The 24,034-nt window shown below is 42.4% G+C and overlaps 1 protein-coding gene across 1 annotated transcript in view; it reads right to left on the reverse strand.

Moving 5' to 3' along the window:
- Positions 1-22,794, reverse strand: part of BICC1 (BicC family RNA binding protein 1) — a 91,590-nt gene extending 68,796 nt beyond the window's left edge. Inside the window, exon 1 of the mRNA XM_015866001.2 lies at positions 22,489-22,794. Within this exon, the coding sequence (XP_015721487.1) occupies positions 22,489-22,690 (202 nt within the window). The 5' untranslated portion in view covers positions 22,691-22,794. The remainder of the gene's footprint in view (positions 1-22,488) is intronic.
- Between the last annotated feature and the right edge of the window lie 1,240 nt (positions 22,795-24,034).

The raw sequence follows: 24,034 nt of genomic DNA on the forward strand, positions 1-24,034 counted from the left end.
AGAGTTCAAAGCAGGAATGAATTCAATACAGAATATCTCAGAGAACTGGCATCCATAATACAAACTAGATATTTTATGAAAGAAAAGGAACAGTTGTCCCATTACTCTAAGTATTTACAAATTAAACTTAAAAATGGTCATTTTAATTATCTCCGGTCTTAACACTGGGACTTAAAAAGCAATATTCTAGTATTGGCCATAAAGTCAAAGAACATCTTCAGCATATGCAAGCTCTATTTTTATTTGCTTTGTCAAGATGTTTCTTTTGAAGAGCAGCTTAGTCTTTTCATAATATTTCACCCAGAGATTCCCGTATTACTATCAGATTTGTATTATAAATTACTTTTTCCTCTATTATGATCCAAGTGGACAAAGGCAGCTTTTCAGCATCTAAATTTTGTAGTAGCAGAGTTCTGAATGCAACTCAATTTCAGGAATTACAAGAAATTTGGGGACCTGTGGTCAAAAAGATAGTCTGGCAAAGTAAGATTCCACATGGTACCAACTTGGTCCAGATGCTTTGTAGGCACAATGTTGACATGACCAGCCCACAGACAGACATCAAGTCAACAAGAGTACTGTTCCATACTAAACACTGCTGGGATGGTACCAATTCCCTTGACCTAAGATCCTCTATAAGGTGGAGAAGGGCTGCTCTGGTACGTTCTAGAAAATCTTATCAAGATCCCATAGACCCCACAGCTGCTACAAAAAGCTTCTAATCAAAGAAACAAAAAGCTATTTACCCAGTGATGGAAGAATGAGTTACCTGTAAGCCTACTTCCAGCCCCGCTTCCATGTTGCCTACCTCAGCTGACTAACCCTGACATCAACCTTGACTCCACGCATGACACCATCCTTGACTTCATGCATCCTTGACTCTGTCCATGAGCCAATACATAACTACCCAATGCTGAATTTGGAAGCTGTTTTTTAGTGAAAGATAGAAGACAAAGGAACTGTCTTTTAGGCCCCAGCATTTTTCCTCTTGCCTGAAAGCTAGCCACAAAATATTTGGCAGAAGGTGCAGAACAGCTGACAGAACAACCTTCATGTTGTCACACACCTAGAAATGAGACACAGGTGAGTCAAACCATTCCCATAAGAACAAGAGAAGCAGAAGATGAAAAGCCTGTCTTTTTGAAAATAGGCTCCACGGCAGGGCTGCTTTTCTGAATCCCTGGGTGCTTTGGAGACAATTTCTTGAGAGCCTCAGGAGGCAGAACTCTTCTTGCTGCCAGTAACTGACAGATCTGAACCTGCCCCCAAGCCACAGTCTCCATTTAACAAAACTCGCTGTTTACAGGAGGGGAAAAAAATATATATATACATATATTTTTATATATATATCATTTCAGAAGTGCCCCAGGGGCTGACAGAGGATAACTGCCAAACACAAAAGCTCTGCTCTCATCAGATTGATGACTAGGGATACTCTATTTGTTTAGCGTTCCATTTTCTCTCTGTGCACAGCCACTTTTCTTGTCAGGTATGCACACAGATACTGTATGATTCATTACATACGAGAGAAGAACGCAGCGAGGCCATAAAAAAATTAGAAACAAAAACCCTACAGATTTGGATAAAAATGTACACAATATTTTTCTGATGGCTCTGCTCCTTATGAGTCACTCACAGATGTGGAGCTACAGGATGGAAGCCAAGATTAAGTCAAAGACAAAGCTTAATACAGGAAACCAGCTTAAGACTGTTGCAATGCAGGTTACATACTGAGCTACAAGAAACAAGCCTTTCCCATCAGGAATGGGACACCATGCCTATCCAGAACCATTATGCTGAACGACATACTCCAAACACATAGAGACAAAGACAAACACTACTGGGAATTAACAGATCTTCTCCCTTTCTCAAAACCAACCAGCCACACTCTGCAGCTTCGTGGAGTTAATTGGAATAGGTGGAGAACAAAACAAACAGGTCACTACTGTTGAAAAATAGCACTTTTCATCTCTCATACCTCAAAAGCCTAGAGCAATGGAGCATCATAACAAAGCACGCACTGATATGTCACCCATTTTCTCATACATAGGAATAGAATCCAAATCACACATCACAAAAGCCTACAGTGTATTTTCAGCCCACAAACTAAAGTTGACTCACAGCATTGAGGTCTTCCTTCTTTTAAGAAGCTAAGGAAATGAAGTAATTGTTTAGGTAAGAAGATCAAAGCACAACAGAGCTCTAGACCTTCTGGTAAAGGTGAAAAAGTTTTATTTTCACAGCTGCTTTGTTGTCCACATTTTTGACAACTACATGATTCTTCTTCCCTATGACCAGTTCCCATATTAAAAAGCACAAGCACTACGTACAGCTGCAGAGAAGTTGTCTTTTATGTATTTGTATATAAATACATACGAACACAAACTCAGAGCAAAGAAAGAACACCACATTGTACAACTGCAACTTCTGGAGGCAGTTTACATAAGTTCAAAGTTCAGTGGCCAAAGTCAGCAGCAAGCTTAGCATCCATACAGGCTCAAATCGTGCTGTAGTGGAAGATGTGAAGTGCATTAACTAGTAAATATATCAACTTGTATTTTAGTGTGGTCGACTGCTCAGCAGGGAGACAAGCGAAAGCACTGTGAGTTGCCAAAATTGAACAAAAATCAAGTAAAACAACTACATTCATTTTACCTCCCAACTTAAATTATCCTGTTTCAGAAAACCTATGTGCTTGTTCACTGAAGTAATGCTACGCATGCAAACAGCACTGAACCAAGACATAACGTGCACATACATCCAGAAAGAAAGCTGCTCTAAATCAACATGCAAAGAAAGCCTTCTTAGAGACAACAAGATGCAGCTACAACAAATTCTGCCCTTACACCGGCAAACTGACTTTTTTCTTACCAGTGTTTTTCAAACTAGATCTCCCAGGAGACGTTCACAGAGTAGAAGCAAATGCTTGTGAATTTCAGGTTAACAGTAGTTCTACCTTTCCAGTAACTATTTTTATAGTTAACTTTTCATCAATAACTACTGAAAAAGATGCAATATATTGATCTGTCCACAAAGAGAGCTGAAAGACAAACAGATAAATCTATAAATCTTACCCACTTAGGGAAAAAACAGTTCTGGACTGGTTCCATTTTACTAAATGCTGCTTCAGAAACATACAGAACTTATAGCATGAAAATAATATAGGAAAAGTATTTCCAGTGATGATAAAAAAGTGAAGATGTGCCATTACTGTTTCATCAGGATCTGCTTCGTTTAACACTTTTGTGTCCTTGGTGCTGTAACATCCACAATCTTCTTCAGACTACCTTGGGACCAAGTAACTCCCATGGATGCTCAAGTACTATGAAACTGGGCTCACTTTATGTGCTACACAGCCCAACTTAGCCAACTACAGAAGCCATAACAAGTAGAACACTCTTTACCAACAAACACAAAGGACAGCTGGTAAACCTGAGATCTGATGAGGAACCACTTATTTCATACTGCACTCACTGGCACTAGTTAGTTCAGGGTACCTCCCTGAAGGGATGCAAAGGTAGTAAAAATAAGGGCCTCCTATATTGATTTCAGTTAGCCTGTTCCAACCAAATCTAACTGTCTTTTGCACAAAACACTAACTGAAGGCAAGAGAAGCTAAACTGAGCAAGACAGATTTCTTAAAACTGTTTTGAAATCAAAGAAAACTATATCATACCATTAACAACAGCTTGATATATAACCAGCTGGCACACACCAAGAAAAAAAGCTTGGGTCATTTTTTTGTTCCATGAGTTTAATACAAGATTTACTACTGAGTCTTCTTTCATGAAAACCCCAAATCACTTTTTGAACATTGAATACAGACATGCTGGAAGCAGACATCACAGACTATGCACGTATGGTAGTAAATGGATATTTTCCACTTTTAAGTAGTTCTAGTTGCACCATTCACCTGGCACTTTCACTAGGTGACTCCTCTCACACTCAGGGTGATCAAGACAACAAAAACTCAAGGCAAGGATGCAACTCTTGCAATAGCGTAACAAGAATGTGAGCACACTGTAGCAATAATTACCACCAACTGTACAGCTCAGCCAAACTTCACCTGGTTTTGGGCCACACTCTGAAATTCATTAATATATTCCTGTCTATTTTCAGCCTTAAGTTGTTTTTCTTTATTTCCAAGTCATATGTTGTGGCTGCACAGGAGATGTATATAAAGTTTTCCCTGCCTGCCTAGCCAATACAGCAGTTATGAACATATAATATTAGAACATTAACCATGAGACCTCTCCTGAATCTCCCCTCTACACATGCGCATTAAGACATCGCATGGGGCAGCCGGCCCAATCCAGAGGGACCGCTGGGTCCTGGTCTCCCCCATGCAACTGCCACACTTGTAAAACACAGAAGTCTACTTTTGTTTTCAGGAAACAATCCTAAGCCTCTCATTCCTTATGTACAGATTAGGGTAGTCAAAGGGAATAAAGCAGAACAGCAGAAGTCAGATTGACTATCAGTAAACACCACCAACAAATTTACGTTACAGGATTTGAAAACCAGTCTCTGAACCAGTGAATCTTCAGTTCCAAGCAGATTCAACTGAGTGAGGTGCTGAAGAAACAGTCAGGAGAGAATAGTTCTGACATGACGTTGCCTATACAAACGGGCAACAAGCCCGTTACTCCAAGCCTATCTGTGCACACCATGGAGGAGGTGGCGTACTCAGCCCTCTGCTAACTAATGCGTATTTTATGGAAACCAAGCTACTTCTCAAACTGTTGTTTACAGGAAACAAATAGAAGCCAGAGAAATCTTGTGATACGGAGCGGGAAATGCTGAAGTTAATGAGCCCAGGTAAATAAGAACGCATTGTGGTTAGACAACCCATTCTGAATTGCATAATTCACTTATCTGGTTACCTTCAGCATTTCTGAAATTTAAAAGTTTTTTATGCCCATTCTTAAGATTGAAGATCTATCAATTCTAAGCAGAAATAATACCAGAAACTTCATTTTGTGCAAAGCAAACTAAAAATAAACTTATAAACTAAAAGGCTATGAAGTGTCATGTGTGGTTAAGTGAAAAATTTAAACAAAGAATGCGCGATTTCTGCCAAAATCTAGAAAAACAAACGATAAAGAGCATGGAACTAATATTTGGCCTTCCTCTGCCTCCAGTTCCTGTGTGGGAGCTTTAGCTGAAGAAATACCATATTCTTGCAAACACAAACAATATTAAGCAGCAGTAAGTTAGTGCAGCTGACAATGTAATGTTGTTTTCAGGAGAAATTTTTCCCATTTGTACTCTATTATTACAATGAGATCCTTTTAGTGAAGATTCATGCAAGTACTTTCTTCTGTTTTATATGAAGTATACATTCCTCTTTTGCTGTTTACACAGTGATCAAATAACACACAGAAAAAAAATAAGCAACTTAATCAGAATCTACTCGGTATGAAAAAGGTTTCACACACCATAATGCACATCTGAAACTAACCTTGAACACTACATAATATTTAAAACTGACATTTTAAAGTTCCTGCTGATCACTGCAAGGTACACATACCACACATTTAATGATGAAATGATAAATATTGAACGTGCTATTTACAAAGGCATTGAGCACACGCTAACGTGACACTGACTAGCATTAACAGCATCTCTAAAGTCTTTATCAAGTTCTTTTTTGTACATTTATTCACAGCTAAGAAAAAAACAACCTCAGTGTGTCTCAAGTATGATGGTATGAGCCTCTTTACCCAGGTGACATACTAGTCCTACTTCTCCAAAAGCAAACAAGAACCTCATCTTGCAAAACTCTGAGAAATAACTGAGAAAGTTTACAACTCTTTCAAACCAAAGCAGATTAAGTAACAGAGTGATGAAAACAAAAATGCAGCTTGTTAACAAAAAACAGAGAATGACATTACCAGCTATCCACATAAAGCAATAGGTACAAAACATGGTGTAACACTTCCGATCACATCTCTCCACATGATGTGCTGCTTGCAAAAGACACCAGGTTTTTATAAATATTCTCCATCTGTTTCATGCCTGCATAAAGCATTTGCCAAAAACATTCACTTTCTGACATGGAAAATGCACTCATTTGGAAAGAATGTCAGTGAACCAACAAGAAAAAAAGAAAAAAACAAGGCTAGTTTTAAAACCTTGTCATTTGCCCCCCATTACCTGCCAATCTGAATCCTTCAGAGGAGTCATAATTAACTGAAATAACTTCATAGCTGTGGGGCAAACAATTGACTGTTATTCAAGAACCTGTAAATATTAGGTGGCCATGACATAGGCTTAACCACAAGAAATCATGCTTTTAACAGGTGCATAAGTATTGATAAAGTTAATTTTAAGCAGGGCAAGAAATAAAGTGGCCTAAAAAGATCAACTTCAATAACATAAGCCTGACAAAAGACAACATATCATCCACAAGTACTGACAAAACCAGCACAGCCAACAACTGCAGCTGAACTCTAGAAGAAACTGTTCTTGAAATTAATTCCAAGTAGGAAACGTGAGGACCTGTAATAGACAAAATACTTTCTTAGGGAGCCACGTTTGCCCCTGAAAAGTACCTAACCCTATTCAATTGCTACAGTGTAAACCAAAATGTATTGATGCTAGTTATCAATTATACAAATAAAATATTCAAAAAGGAACAATGCTTTGGTAAAGCGACTGATTAGACCTAATCATTAAATACTTTTTACTTTGAGAGTGGTGAGATGATACTGGAACAGGCTGCCCAGAGAAGCTGTAGATGCCCTGGAGGTGTTCAAGGGCAGGTTGGATGGGTCCCTGTGCAGCCTGGTCCTGCTTTAGATAGGGAGGTTGGTAGCCCTGTCAGCAGCAGGGGGGTTGATGCTTGACTATTCTTGAGGTCCCTCGCAATGCCATTCTATGATTCTATGATGATTTCACAAATATTGATGAGAAACTGACACACTTGCATTCACCAAACCTTGCGCCAAGAAAACACAAGCAAGCAATAAACAAAGAGCAGGAACATCAGAACTCCATGAAAAAGTTCACAGTTTACATCATTTATGCTTTCTAATGACTACTTCAAGGCACATGATCTTCCCACACCAAACAGCAATGCATGAAACTAAGTATCATAATTACAGCAGCATACACTAATGCTTTTGCATCTTACAATTAAAAAATAAAATTGACACCCTTCCTTAATAATAACTGTTCTTTTCAGTATATTGAGACATTCCCCTCCCTTTCACCTTCCCTACCCAGACTGACTCAAGCCAGAGAAAACTGTATCAGTGTTCTCACAGGTTTGTAAGCATTGAGCAAAGTCTACGATGCTAAATAATCCCACTAAGTCATCCAGAAACAAATCTAAAAGGCACAAATGGGCCATCAGCTGAATAAGTGAAATTTTAGAACACTCATCTTCACTAGAGGTGCCAGCCTTACATTCCTCCCCCCACTCCCCCAACAGTACAGAGATAGAACACGGAGCCTTCTCACAGAACACCTTCTCTTAAGGCACATAAAAGCTAAACAAGTGATTACAGCCTTTGCTCAGCCATCCAAAGCAAGGATACACAAAGTTCTGTGGCAAAATATAAACTGTCCACAAAAGATTCCTAACATTCCTTTTCCATTACAATAATTCGGTCTTCAAGATGTTCCACAACATGAGCCATAGCTTTACTGCAGTGCAATCCAACTACCAGAAACACCGTGCTCTTAAAGTTAAAATGAATTAGCTTTACAACTAAGCAGAAAGGGAAGACTGAACAAAGAACGCTAGGTCTTGCTGTTCCATTTCCTCTGTTGAATGTTTTGTAAAGTTCATGTTTCAGGAGTTTTTAAGCCAAGTAAACAGTAACTTAAGGCTGCAGAAGACTGCATTTGAGGAGAAAAAACATGAATAGAACTGTAAGTTATGAATATAATTTTCTTGCAAATGCATTATATGGAAAATTTGCACTTCCACATACAAGGCATTGGCATAACAAGTACCCCTTGAAGCTTTAAAGAAGCCTCTATTTGGTAATCTTAAATCATCCAGGCATTACAGAAGGATGAATGCAAGGCAAAGCAGAGCAGGTGTCCAGCTCTGCTATCACAGTGCAGATGCAGTGGACACGTGAGAAAACAAGTGTTCAAATTCAGAAGTCCCTCTAAAATGGATGCGTTTGCTTAGCATAAAGAATGTACAACTACCTGATGACAGCTCCAGAAAAACAGCAACTATGGCCCTGCTCACACATGGCAAGTATCAAGCCAAGTCTTCCAATATAACTTCATTTAACTCAGTCTTCTACAGTTACAATAAATCCACAGCCATTTTCGTAGTTTCATAGTTAATGGAGAAATCAAGTGATTTTATATTCCAGTTTATTTTTACAGTTGCAAATAATTCACGCCTACACACAGAAATGAAGAACTAGAACTCACACTGCTGTCTCCTGTACTGATGCACAGATAGTCTATAAATTATGTTCTAATTACACAATACATAGAACGTATAAAAACATACATACTTCATTTGGCTGCATTCAAAAGACAGTGCTTATCAGCACTTGTTACTCTTGAGCACACCAGGTATTACATGAGAATTACCATCGCTTGCATGCAATAGCATGCATTCAGTACACCAGAGGCACTTCTACTCTTTGTGCTTCAGAGCTCCATTAGAGAAGCCAAGTCATTTCTCCTACCGCCAGTTCTTAAGTTAGACCTGACTGAGCTGAGCTTGCCAAAGCATGAAGAGCCATTTAATCATTTACTTAATTTATTGGTAGTTTAGCTGCTTCTTCTATGCCTTTCTTTTTCTTTCAATACTAATGTAACTTCAACTATTTCAGCTATGCTATTAAGGCATGTTTTTCCTGCATGTTTCTTAAAGAAAAAAACAAAAAAACACTGCATACAATTAAAAATAATTAAGCTGTACAGAGAGCAGTAGATGGTTCTTTAAGGACAGCTAATAAAGTGCATCAATTACTTGTTTTCTATTGACACAAAGTTCCCAAAAAGACACACTAACACTGCAGTGACCAGACTGAAAGACAAAAGAGCTCAGGAGATTCACATACCTGCAAATCTCAATTGAAAACAATAAAAATAAGATCAAGAAAGCACAGAGGCAAAGTTTGCATAGTCCACTGCATTCTAGAATTCACGAGCCCTTAAGAGTGCCAAAAAAAAAGCAACATTTCCCGTTTGCTTTTTATTATTATTATAATTATTATTATTTTGATTTTAGTTGGACGTAGGTTTTCTGTTTCAATTCAACTGGCTCTAATCACAAAATACTTGTCATCTCCATAAGTTCCTACCCTGAAATCATGAGACAGATTGGCTACTATGAAGCCACAGTCTTGGCAAAGCCTATTTGCAGAGACTGAGATAAATCTTCTCTGTAATTTGCTGAAATGTAATCATCACATTTAAGGTGTTCCAGAGGAAACATTTTGTTTCAGAAGTAGATTTGTATCTGCTGCCTAAGCTGCTAGAGTGAAACATTCCCAACCTCTAGTGCCTACATACACCTATTTCCAGCCCCATGAGAGAAGTTTCTCATAGAAGAAAAGCAAGCAAGACCAAAACAGCCCTGGGTGCAAGCTCAAGCACAACCCCTCATGTAGTTCTGTGGACAACCAAAAAGCTGCCAAGCTCTACTTAACACCAAGTCACTAGCTCCTTCCGCAAAGGAAAAGAACGTGCTGTCTTTAAGCAAAACAAGCTGCTAACAGTTTGGACCTAGGGTCCAGCTGGAGAAGCGAACTGGCATTTATACCAGAGAATGCTAGAGTGTTTAATTGAAAAACAACAAAAAAATAAACTGAAGTCACAGAATAATTTGCCTAAAAAGACATTATCCTCTTAAACAACTTTGTACGAGTCTTTTGTCCCTCCCAGAAATTGGTACTACTATCCCTGTTGATTCAGTACTGTCCACCTCAAGATCTACTATAAGAGGTAAAGCACCTCTGCATTTCTGAAGCAGAAGTGAGGAAATAGGACCTAAAAGCAGACTACAACATTTGGGAATTACAGGAGACAACAGTGAAGGATTTTTATTTTATAATTAGGAATTGCTATTATGACTCCACTTCTGCTGAAGCTGAAATCTATTGCATGACATAAAATTGGGCATCATTAAGAACTAATTCTGTTGATTATTAAAAGAATGTAAGACAAGATAAGTTATGAGATAGCACTACATACTAAGGACCGAGCGTTTCATAGTAAGAAGCTCCATCCAGAAGTTTATCACCTTCTTTACCAGACAGAATCAGTCTACCTTAAAATTAAGCAAGCCTTCGTAATTACTCCTACCCATTTTTCAATTTGGGACAGCAATTGGTAAAACAAAACACCAATACTTCACAAGGCGAATACTCAGCTGTCCTCCTAGCTTAGAATCTCAGTTACACACTCCTAGCATCTGCCACCATTACCACTATGCTGCTGGGAAGAGGCAGAGCACAACTGACCAGGGCTTTCTCTCCCTCTCTTCCCATAGAACACCAAGTAGTAGGAAGGAACAAGGGAATGTGAATGGAACTGCAGCTGACAGCTTTGCTCAGGAGTGACATGTCTGGTGTTCATACGTGCAAGATCTTTACTTTGTACTTTCAAGGCTATCCAACTTTATATTTTTTTTTAAACATCTTGGCCACATATCCACTTCTTCGCTCCAAGATTTCTCACAAAACCTTTCTTTCCCATGTACAAAAACTACTCGGCCCATACACTCTTCTGTCTAAGCCACAGGAGCAGTGAAGCAGTTCTTCCCCTGGCCACGTACCTCTCCCACGCCCGCCCAGTCCTGCAGCATGCTCCTGTAAGCCACTGCTCCATAAGGAGCACACACATCACTTCTGCTTCAGAAACATACACAGAAGAGATGCATCGAAAGCATCCCAAGCAGAAGCTGGCAGCACTGACCCTGTAGCATGCACTGAAGCTGGTCTCTAACTCCCTGCTGGCTCCTCCAGCTGAGCAGGAGATGGCCCCAGTGCAAGCTCTGCAGCAGTAACAGAGACTGATCTAGTTACAGGACCCTTGTCAGCATGCGATTGCTATTCCATGTGCAAAGAAGTAGTCTGCATATTTTAAGTATTAGTTGGAATAATATTCTCAACTCAGAACACCACCACTACACTCAGTTTCATACTAAACATATAGTGATTAAAAAGTTTAATTCAGCATTAGACATTCTGTAATCCAGGCTCTTTCAGGCAATGAACCACTTACAACCATACTGAATACTCAGTAGGATTCTCTTAGACTCAACACTCCCAAACCTATAACACAATATCAAGTCCAGTAAGTAAACATAAACAAAACTCTACAACAATCCAGCCCCACTTTCTCATGGCTTAAACAATTCCTCATGTTTCAAGCACCAGAATGACTTTTATTTCTGCCAAATCTCTGAAAAAAACATAGGCAATCTAAAAATGTCACTGAAGGCCATTTAAAATAAAGAACCTGCCTGTTACTAAGCAACCCAAAAAACATCCCTACACGCTCAATTGTTTAGTGCATTAAAACAATCTCACACGTAGGAGGAATCCATGGATTCTGGACTCCAGTGATGGTAATGTCTTCCACATCGAGAGAAAAGTAAATTCTGCAGGATATGTTCATACTTCAGAAAGGAATTGCTTTTAAAATACCAAGATTTGATCAAATGTATTCACTGTTTCCTCACATGGAATAGATCAAAACCAGACTTTCGTATCTGCTGCTTGACACACACTCCACAAGTTTACTAAGGGAAAAACAGCACTTCAATTTGTTCTACTAACAGAAGTACCGAGACACCTTTCTACCATATAAAACAATATTTAAATATTGTACTCCAAAGCCAGATTGTTAAAACAACACTATTTTAACCACTTTAACTATCTGCATATAAACAAGGGACAACTGATGTCATTTAATATGGCACCACTTCATGGCAATTCCCACCCGTGGATGCTCTACACACCCAGGCAAAGTGAGACCCAATCTTTTAGCCAGGCCCCAGAGCAGCAGATGCTTCAGCTCAGGTCAGAACACCCAGATTGTATTGTTAAGTGACTAAGCTTACACTCATCATGGTGTTTGTAGTACAGGAGAGTGTTCCATAAAGGAACACAGCTTTTTGTAAGGAACAGTGTTCCTTACAACACAGCTTTTGATTTAATTAACCAGCAAACAGTTCAGAGAATCACAGTTTCTATTCCCTCGGGCAATTCAATTGTCTTACTCTAAGGGTCACGGGGAATACCTTCAAAAGAAGCAATCTGCTAAAGCTTTCTGTAACATAAAAATGTTTCAATGCACCACTTAATTGACCTAATATTTATTTTGGAATTCACGATTCCATTTTTTACATTTCTCAAGATGCTTGGTCTTAAGTTACCAGCCTCGTATATTCAGCTGCCATAAATTTATCGCAGACGCGCTCTGAACAGCACAGAGCCAATAAAAATAGATAAAATCAAAGCCCTGCATTCAGACCAAGTTATTGGCAGTAGGGAAAAGGCAGAATTAAAGGTCAGCTTTAACCACTACTCCAGAACAGCAACGCAGATTCCTAAAAGCAGACCTTGCTTATAATGGACAAAGTGCCTTCACTCATAAGCAGAATAATACTACAGTTTTAATTAAGTAGTGATAATGTATTTAAACTTTGGAATAGCCGGTAACCCTACCATGAAACTCCAGAACAATAAAAACTCAAATGGTAAGATTTTATACAGCAAGACACTAATAAGACAGCTGGATGGTAGAGGTCTTGCATGAGTGTGTGCATGTTAGACTTAGCCTATGATCTGACCTCCAGGCTACAAGCAGAAGGATAACTGCTTATTTTTTTTCCTCGAAAACTGTTCCTACAGACCTCACTCGTATCACTTTGCTTTAGTGGAAAATTGAAAGGAGACTCTGCAAAGCCTGCCGGGTCTGGCCTGGACATGAGTTTAGCAAATGGAAAATGGAAAGCTTGGGCTTCACTTGCGTCTACACAAGTTCCTAACAGGCACAAAGCCAGAAGAAGAATGGGAGTTGCTCCTTTCTGACATTAATATTTGAAAAAAACAATTCTCCATATGACTTTATCAGCTTTTCTGCAGAAGCAGCATTTCTCACAAGGCTTATAGCAACCCCTGCACACGCGGCGAGCACCGGAATTGCACAGAGCAGGAGCTTGGGGCTGCACCACAGCTGGCACTGTTCTTACCTGCCTCTCTCCCCTAGGTAATATACAAGGCCCAAACTAACATGGGGAGCAATTAATAGATCTCTCAAGGCAGATGAGTGTTCATCCTGTTCTCAGTACAGCAGGTTGCATTCATACCTCTCTAGAGATGCAGCAACAGCTTACAGCACTGAACTACACACACCACCAAGCACGTGCTTAGGAAGATCTCCAGCTGATCAGACTGCTTGTGTCCTGGCACGCAGCCTCCTCCAGAGACCACAGGATGCTCCTATGCTCCTTAGCCTCTCAAACAAAGGTCTTATTTTAACCCATTTCTAGGTAATATCAGTCTGAGAAACTTAGAAAAAATAATTCAAGTAGCAGCTTTACTTCACAGTACTTGCGGAGCTGCTGACCTCAAGACACCAAACCCTAAAGCAGTGGCTGCTGGCCATCAGCCATTTGGGAGTCAATTCTTAAATTAAAGAATGGTATCTAAAGAACAACAGTATCGGCCCTAAAAGGAAAAATATAAATAGAAAAGCTGAGCAAGAATACAAATTAAAAAGTATTAGCAACTTTCTATTTGTTCAGGAGAATCACAGCTTAAAAGTGCAAAGGCAGCCTACATAACTAGTGCCCATTCCATCGGTATTTGAAATTTCATTAAAATAACACTATCAAGCATTAAAGAAATCTTAAGGTCAACCATCCAAACGTCACCAGGTCTTTGACAGATGCAGACCAAATCTGTCCTAGGAGATGCTTCTCACACTCCTGAGGAAGGCAAATCCACTACAATATTCAGGCACAGCTTCATCAATCCTCGAGTACAGTTTGTGCTCCAAAGGGCTTATTTTTATTCCTATAATGCTGGTTACTGATCAAGCATTTACCTGGAAATTAGCACGATTAATCTCAGTTTATAACTGAACACTACAAAATTGTCAAGTGAAGATTCCTATAAAATTTTCTAAGGTGGAATAATACAAAAGATGGTAATAATACAAGAAGGATGGTGATAGATACCCAAAAGGTTATCTATAGGAAAAACTCACCAATATGGATGCCTTCAGTCTGGCTGGAAAATGCTGAGGCTGGCTATCTGACCTCCACAATGGAGCAAACTCAAAGAGATGCTGCCTTAGGGGTGGTCAGCCCTTAAATGAAGTCTAGGAGAGGTGGAGTCAAGCTCCACCCCTTCTGGGACCACAGCTCAATTACCTTCACCTGTGCTCCCACAGCTGACCCAACACTTGCCTCAGCTGATTAATCAGAGGATTACCAGTTTACCATCATTTTATTTTTTCTAGAATGGACCCAATTTTATCAGGTTGAATTGTATGTCAATATGCAAAAGCTCCTTGGGGAAACAAAATCAGGTAGATCTTATTTCTGGTCCCAAGCCTTGCAACCTTAAGTTTCTGTGCAAAGGCACACTTAATTTTGTGCTGTTTTCTTACAAAACCCTCCAGACTATTGTACAGCATTCCGATTGCCATAATTTGCTATCTACACCCTTCATCCACAATAATCAACAAAGCATGACCTCTGCTCACTGCCCAACCCATTTAAACTACCCCATGCATTCCTGCCTGCAAAATCTAAGTGCTACAAGTATTAACTATACAAATCCATTTTTCCTGTTTTTGTAGTGTGAAACAACTCACCCAAACCTGTGAATCCAAAAAAGAAGTGTGGGGATGACATAGATGTCCTGTTATCTTCCACAAAACAGCATCAGCTACAGCTATTTGCTTTGGGCTATGCCCAGTCAGATTTACTACAGCTTCAAGGATGGAAACACCACAGCCCTTCTGGGCAACTTATTCAAGTATTCAGCTACCTCTAAAATGCAAAAGTAAATGGAAGTTCACTTCCAGAGAAAAGAAAAAGGCAGAAAAAGTAACTTTGTACCCTGTCAGTAGCCACCGATTTGAGAACATCAGTTTTCTTTACATCTCCTCTACATACAGTGAACAAGACCTCCCTTGTGCCTTCTTCAACTTAAAGCTGAACAGTCTCAGGTACCTCAACCCTTCCCTCCCATATCAGAGGCTGCCATCCCTCTGTCTCTTCATTACCTTTCACTGAGCTTATTCCACCACATTCAAATCACCTGCTGGGAGCCCAGGTCAGAACAGCACACACAGACTTCCCAGAAAGGGAACAGAAGCTTCTGCCACAGCCATTCTGCAGGTACAGTGCTGGTGGGTGCCTGTCTGTGCTGTGCACCTTGCTTTCCATTGCACTGGAGCTATGCAGCAATGACAGTGGCTGGAACTGACCACTATGGATACATGCATTGTGTACACCCACAGGAAGACCAGTTTTCAGAAGAAAATTGGTAAGCTACTAGACAAGGGATTTACCCATTCAGGGATCTAACACTTCTATTTTACACTCATTTTAAGCCCATTAGCTGCCAATGCCCAAATTTCCCCACACAAGTCAAGCTTTCCCCACCCAAAACTACAGTATCATGTATTATCACAGAGGAAACTTGACAAGCATCCCAATTTCTGACTCCTATTAGAGATAACAGCAGAAAGGGCACAGCTCTTTCCTATGAGGGCTGCAGTTAATCCAGCAGCACTGTGGAGTGAACTGACAGAGGGCTTCTTGCACTCACCAACCAAAGCCTTCGCTTCTTGCAAGTTTTGCTTTGCTTAGGTCTGTTACAAGACAGATCCTATCTGTGGCTGAGACTACAAACACACCTCCTCACCCTCAGAGTTCAAATATGCATTTATCTTGCCTCAGTCTTTTGAGAAAACATTTCCTCAAAATATCGACAGAACTTGAACAGGAAACTTAAAAATAATATTCCCATTCCAGTAAAGAGGATATCATTACAGAAGTCTTGACATAAATCAGCTGGTAAAGTCACTGAAATGTGAAAAGTTCCATTACCCCATGCAAGGCAGTCATCCTGATCTGAACTGGATACATGAAAGCACAGACATTAAGATACTGAACAAAACCTTCTGGTTGCTTAACTTAAAATTATTATGAAAATTGCCATGGATCAACATGTAGAATCTTCAAGAAGAAACCCCTAAATCCAGTTCTCACTCCTTGAACTACAAGAATTACATGCAACTCATGAGTTACCCAAAAGCCAATTCACACATAGTAAAGTTTTATGTTTTAAGTACAAAAAAAGCCACCGAGCCTTCACAGTACCAGATAGTGGTGTCATAACAAAATTAATTTAAAAAACACAATTAGTTTTTCAATGTAGCCTTCCTGAAATTAAATAAAAGCTAACGTGTCTAATTGTTTGTCAGGCATTAAAGCCAAAAGCCTGCAATAAGTACTCAAAATAGGACATATTTTCCAATGGAGGTAAAGATTACAATATAACCAACAGGAATGTGCAAGCCAGCAATACTTAACTCAGCAGCTCATGCCAAACCATGATAGTCCGTTGTACTACTTAAAAAACACTGAAACTTGAGAAAGTGGTATTATTACAATTGTTAGCAAAGGAATGCAAGAACATTTTTAAACTACAAGTCACACAAATTCATTTCATATATTTATTTTTTGTAGAAATAGACTACTCAGCACTTTGGGGATTTGAAAGCCTGACCAAGAAACTGAACTGTTTTTCTCCTGCTACATGTAAGTTAAACACCAAATGTAAATGCTATTAGAAAGGTTCCCATTACCCCGCAACTATGTTCCCTGTCCAAGCTACGCCTCTACACTGCAAAGTACAAAAAAAAAATAAAAAAAAATAGAAAAACGCATGAACAGAAATCTCATTAAGTACAAAAAACCCCATTTTCTTTCTCTAGGAAAATAACGTGTTTACAGGCTACGAAAATAAGAGCTTGAGGAGTTATTTCAGTAAGAATCCCACCAAAGAAAAGAAGCATTTTGCACTTCTTATAGCTCTAACAGGACCCATTAAGCAGGGATACAAATCAACAGCATTATGCATCTGTAAATTCAACTGCAAGAAAGTATGCTCATTATTCCAATGAGCACTGTACATCTAGCGTTATAATTTAGATTTCTGCCACCATCACATACGAAAATCCAGACGGGAAGGATTCACCCCGTCCAGCCATTCAAACATGAGTATCAGCATATTTAACACACAGATCACTGTCCCCACACAGAAACCAGTCAGGACCACCCTATTTAAATGAAGACTGAAGACCGCCTATGAAAGAAACTAGCTCACTCAAAGTCCATCAACTCACATCTTCAGGGCCCAGCTTCTAATAAAACTATTGTTTGCAGCAATGTCTCCAGCTCTCCTGGAACATCTCCAGCTCCCTCCATATGCTCGTGTGGTTTTCTTCCCCCCACCACACAAGCCTGGCCAGTCAGACATCAATTTGTCATTCTCCATAGCTGATACCAACTAGCCTTGACAGTTACAGGTAAAGCAGAAAAAAACATACTTGCTTAAATGCAGCAAGTTCCATCTGATAGATCAGCAAACACAAAATAAATCAGTTATCACCCAGGCACCAGAGCTCGGCATTGCGTAACTGCGGCCTTAGCATCAGGCAATGGCCTCAAGGGTGAGCTTTGGGCAAAGGAATTTACAATTGATTTTCAATAGACTTACAGGAAATAGGCAACGCTCACCTAAACTAAATGAACCAAAAAGTTACTCAAGTATTTCTGTTACTCGTATCAAATAGCAGCAGGGCTTGTTTGGGTCAAAAATAACCAGTTGAGCATTTTACCGACACCAAACCACAGGCAAGGAACACAAAATCCACAGGAGAAAAATGAGTCTATCTTATGTACATGAAGATTGACACGATTCCTACAGATGCTGACTTTCCTCAGTTAAAAAATGAAAGAACTCAGTCAGTACAAGATGAACCCAGGATGAGATTCCCACTTGACAGCAACCTCCTGTAGAGCACATTCCCAACATCAGATAGGTGCTTCGATAACTGAGAAAACACAACAAATTACCTCAAGATCCTGATCAAAATTAAAGTCACCTAAAGGTGTCCCCAAACTGAAAGACGTGTTTTAAAAAGCAAATTCTGACAGGCACGGATTGCCACATTTAGGTTTTTTTCTGTTGTTACGTTCTTCTTTCCATAAGGAAAGATAAGCAACATGGCATCTGCATCTCTGCTACAGTTAAGCTTCCCTTAAAACCAGAAATGTGGTTTTGTGGTGTTGCTTTTTTTTCTTTTCTTGGCTGAAGTATTGTTGTATGAGAGTGAATTACAAAATCCAAGTGCTTAAGACCGTGCTCTACATACACCCCACCAAAATCCTCTTACGATCATTGAAGAATAACATAGAAGAAAGGATTATTTTAAATAAACCTGGCACGATGCTTGACACAAGCAGGTCACAATGCAGCAGAAAGGTGGTGGAGGGTCTCTCCTTCTCTCTTTGTTACAGGTAACTTCTGAGTCTTTCAAAGGCTGCTGCCCTTCTTGTCAGGTCGTACCTTCTCACACAGCTTTTTCAAGTCTAATATCTTTCATTTTTGTAATCATACTCTGCTGCTACAGTAACAGGCACTCAAATAATCAAAGAAAATTATTCCACAGCATTAAATCACCTGAGTGCTCCCCAGTACACAAAGGCTATGATTAACAGGAATAATATGAAAAGCCATCTGATGAGCTGTTGCTGCTGAAAAAATAAAACAGCTGATCTGCTTTAAGTTTGTTTCTTGGAGAAAAGCATCTAAGAGAGCTCTCTTCCAGCAGACTGATGAAGAGATGCACCATAAGACAACATATATCCCAAAGAAAGGGTTCAGATTAATGGTATCATCCCACTCATCTTCAAGTCATAAAACAGTATTATGACTTTTTTCCACATCAAACCCTTATACTCAAAACGTTCACCATAGTTTTCTCATTTGCTGATCCTTGAAAAAGGAAAACGATTTGAGAGTCTCACTCTGCTTTTAATCTAAATATTTATCTTCAGGCTATTAAAAAATCCACCTTCGAAACACCAAAAACACTAAGGAATAACCTTAAAGCGAGGAAGAAAAGAATGAGCAGCACTCCCACACCTGCCAATTCTTTCTGATGTCTCAGATCGGAAGTGACTGGTAGCCAGCAGGCCACATTGACAGCTTCTTGGAAGAAGGTTACCTTGTATCCCTTGCCACACCACTTACTCCCTCTATGTATTCTGCCGGTGAGTTCAAGGTATCCAAGACCTCTATGCCATAAGTGAATTATACAACATGTTTAAAGTGCGAGGAGAATCTCATTGAAGTCACTGTCCCTTGATACATTATGTACAACACAGCAGTTGCAGAAAAGATGAGAAATAATCATGGCAGGAAAGAGGACTCAGTAATGCAGTCCTAGAACATAAAACATGCAGCAGAAGCACCAGGCCTAATACTTAATGCTGAGACTGTTCAACTTTTACCTACTACTGATTTCTTCTTACGCTTCTTCATTAGTAAACAGCAGATGTTGACGACAAAAAATTAAAAAAGGTTCTCTAAGCAAGAAAGGGAATGTTTCAACATTCCCTCATAGGATTCTTAACTCCATACTGTTGATAATTTGGCTTTAATGACAACTAAACTAAAGGTACTGTATTCTTGCATTCAGGAAACCTAAAAAGAGCTTCTAATAACACTTCAACAAGCCATAAGTCTTCACAAGTAAAAACTAAAGAAGAGACTTAATCCATCCAGCATGAGCAAGAATCTGTATTTACCCCAGCATAGGTTAAAAAAAGTTGGGTCAATCTTGGAAGTCAGAACCTGATGACCAAGGGAAGATGACAAAAATTCTTCCCTTCCACAACATCATTTTTGCATGTCTTAAAAACTTGCTCAGTGATGAACGCTGCTATTAGAAACAATAGGAAACATGACCTTATGAGTCATGTTTTCAGAGTCAGAAATTCAATGTAAGAGAAGCTGTAGTGAATTTCTTAAGATAGCACTTCTCCACCATTTCTTCCCTCTCAGGGTTGAGGGAAAGTTTACACTTAGAAAAGATGGCCACACCCATCCACCAAAATCAACTTTGTTTTGCAATCTGCAACATAACTGACTCAAAACTTCTGGGTACCATCTACGGCTCTGGCTTTGCAATGCTCTGTGTGACACGCTGCTAAACTTGCTCAAGTACCTGATGTATCCGCCTACAAAATGAGTTAAGTTAGACCTACCTGGTAAGAAGTCAAGACACCAGATAAGAACTTGTGCAACGGTGCTGACATTTAATAAACAGTTAGTTGTTTCCTGATCATTTTCTGCTTGCTGCACTCCCTAGAAACTACACTTTTTGTACAGCCAATAAGCCATAAAGTTTAAGCTTTTACAACAAACAAAAATCACCTGATTCTGAGATCTACATGTGCTTCTCTTCACAAGAAAAAAAAATGACAGTGTCAAAACCTCCCCAAACCACTGACTGAAGCATGTATGTATGTACCTACTGGAAGGGACATAAAGCAACACACAAATACATAGAACTCTGCACTAACTAACAAACCTTCTACTGAACTCTTACAAGGATATGACTTAAAAGGATAAGAAGAAACTGAAAACAGAGGAGCAAACAAGAAGCCCCACACTTCACAATATAGAACATCCCAAGTGAGAAGGGACCCATAAGCATCCTGGAGTCCAGCTCCTTTGAGACTGGCTACTACTGGATGGCAAATTATATGGGACTTGGATCCTGCTCAGGAGCTTTGTTTACCCTCACACGTTCACTACCCTCAGGCAGTAGAAAGAGAGACTGTGTGGGATGAGATAGTGGAAATTTATTTCATTAGCACAGGAAAAGGTGAAGGCAGCTGTCAATCTTTTCAGAGCATTTCGTGTCTATGGAAGAGGCAGGGAAAAGTTACCAACACTTTCTTTTCCTTACCCACCGACTTTAGTTCTAAGTCACTCCGATAAGCACATCTTCAGATGCAGTTGATACTTGTTCCTCCAAATTCCTTATTCTTTACCACATGACATAAAGAGATTTTTCTACTGGTACCAAAGTATTAACTGATTAAAGATTAACCCACCCCCAGGAGACAGAATCTCATTTGAAAAAATTCCAATCATTGCAGTCACTGAGTCAGACCACAGCTCTGCAGCAGCCAATTCACCCACGCTTCTCTGCTGGCTCTCACCTGAGGGGCAGGTAGATGCTGGGACAGGACATCGAACTACCTACCTGCTGGCTACAGCTCTCAGCACACTATAGCCACATCACACACCTCACGAACAACTGCAGCATATCGATTAGGGCTTTATTTTGAACATTTACTTTAACAGATTGAGATGCAAGCAAAACACTGTCTATAGAACAGCAGTCTCAAAGAGAAGAGCACGCTTCTTCAGAGCACCCTGACCCTTCTGGGTTGCTCCCCACACATCCTGCTGCCTCAGGGCGGCACAAGCCCTGAACTCAGCTCAGCTCTCAGGGCTCTGGGGTCAGCAGCAGGAACACCCTGCATTAACTGCTCGCTAAGCACCGACCTCATTGATTTTAAACCCATCCATCAGCCTTTAAGAAAAAGAGCCAGACTTGTGATACTATTTGTCCAAAGCCATCCACGCAGATCCCACTGAGAGAGTCAGATAATTCAAGGCACAATAGGACAAAGCACGGAGTCCCGGGGGAAAGAAGCCGAATGCACACGCAGCCAGCTGTCAGCTGCAAAGCCCCGCCGTCCCCTCGCGACTCATCGGAACCGTTTTGCTCTCAAGTTACGAAAGACCCGCAGACGGCGCTCGGGACTCTCGTCCCGCCGGGCTCCGAGAGCAGCAGCAGGGCCGGGCAAGCGGCTCCTCCCGGACACCGCGCCGGCCGGGGGATGCTGCCGTCCGACGGCTCCTTCCCGCTACGCCGCGGCCTTCGGAGCTGTTCCTAGAAAGCGGCGAGCCCGGAGCACGCTGCCCAAGATAGACGCTCGGTCCGAAGAGCTCCTCGAGAGCCGGAGCCCTCCGTAGCGGCGGCCCCGCTGCACGCTCGCCCCGGTGCGGGAGGCGGCATCTCACAACGCCCGCGGTGCTCGGGAGCGGCTCCGCTCGCGACGCCGGGGCCGGTTCGGTACCTGAGCGCCCCGAGGCGTCCCCGGGGCAGTAGCAGCACGGCCCGGCCGGGACAGGGGCGGTCCCAGGGACTCGGCTCCCCTCGCATGCGAGACCGCGAGCCGCCGCCGCCCCCGCGCAGCCCCGGACGGGAACGCCACGCTTCCAACCCGACTCCCAGCACCCCGGGACAATGACAAGAGGAGCAAAGGGAGCGGGGACCAGAAAGGCCGGGCGGGCCCGGACGCTGCCCCCTCAACCCCCTCCGTCCCGGCCGGGGCCGCCGCCGCCCCGCGCCCCCCCGGGCACCGCCGACGCCTCTCCCCGCCCTTACCTTGGAGCATGGCCTCCAGTTTCTTCCTGTCCACCCGGAATCGCTCCTCGCCCCACTCGGGGCTGTGCAGGGGCCGCGGCGGGCCGGCCGAGTCCTCCTCGGAGCCGGGCACGGGAGAGTCGGTGCTGCGCTCGCTGTTGGAGCCCGGGTCGGAGAGCGGCTGCTGCAGGTACCCGCTCAGCGGGTCGCACTGAGCCGCCATGGCGCTGCCGGGCGGCCCCCGCCGCCGCTCCGAGTCCCACTCGGCCGCTTCCCCGCGGGACGCTATCTGCCCCCACAGCCGCCCCCCCGCCTCATCCCAGCCGCCGCCTGCCAGAGTCCCGGCCCCGGCGCCGCCGCCGCCGCCCGCCTCTCCCTCCGGCTCCCCACCGAGTGAGCGCGGCCCCGGGCCGGCGTCCGCGGCTCGGCGGCGCCCCCAGCCCGCCCGCAGCCCGCACAGCATCTCCGCCTCCATTGGGCCGCCGTCGGGCCGCCGGGGAGGGGCCGGGGATATCCCCGGTCGCGGCCCGGGAGGAGGGGGCGGCGGGAGGCGGGAGCGGAGGGGGAGGGGAGAGGCCGCCCCCAGCGGCCGCGGAGGCGGGCGGTTGTCAGGGCGGGGTACGGACCCGGCCCCGGTCCTTGTCCGTGGGGCTACGGGAGAGCTGTCGCCGCCCCGCCCGCCTTCCCTCCCTCCCTCGAGGCCGCCCTCGCCGGGGCAGGGCTCGCTGGGGGATGAGCAGCCCACGGAGTCCCCTCAGCCGCCCGCCGCCACGCTCTGAGGGAGGTCCGGAGGCAGCCGAGCAGCCCCGGCTGAGATGCTGCAGTGCGATGGACTGGTAGGGTCTTGGTTCTGGACAATAAGTGCAAAATAGCATCCCTCCCCCTCAAAACAAACAAACAAACAAACAAATCAATCTATGGTCCCCCTCAACGTGGCTGAATGTGCAGCGAAAAGAAACAACTTCATTTTGTTTGAAACATCGTTTGTTTGTCAGCGTGAGTTGGAGGCAGCATCTGTCCTGTGTGGATCTCGACACCGCAGTAACTTCCACCCTTGTGGTTTTCTGGTGCTGAGGCTCAGAAAGACAAAGTGCTTCGCACGAGGATATGTTACAAAGCCCTGAGCTCAGGGGTATAACCACATTAAGTTATGCATGGCGGTCATGGGGTGGCCTACTAGCAGAATTCAGACTGAGTTAAACATTGGGTTTTACCACAGTGTAGTTTGTATTGCTTTGCAATCAGTGTAGGCCCAAAACCACGCATTGGTGTAACGGGAGTGTCTTTAGACAGTGTGGGGCCAGATAGGACCGAGTGATCACTTGTACAGAGGTTGACATTTTGGCTCACTGTGTCATTAACAGTTTCCCACACTGTGCTGTGAGTGTGATTTCCACACCCCCTATGGCTGTACTTCTACCAGCCAATAGGTGCACACTGGGAAGCACTCCCAATAAAGCTCCCCATGCTCAGCCGCAGCAGTTACTCCTCTTGGTGATCTCAGCCTCCATTGTTCCCATCCTGGGACCTGCAGGCAGCGTGTCACTCACAACATCCCCTGATACTT

This window comes from Coturnix japonica, chromosome 6, assembly GCF_001577835.2.
Source record: "Coturnix japonica isolate 7356 chromosome 6, Coturnix japonica 2.1, whole genome shotgun sequence".
NCBI classification, from domain to species: Eukaryota; Metazoa; Chordata; class Aves; order Galliformes; family Phasianidae; genus Coturnix; species Coturnix japonica.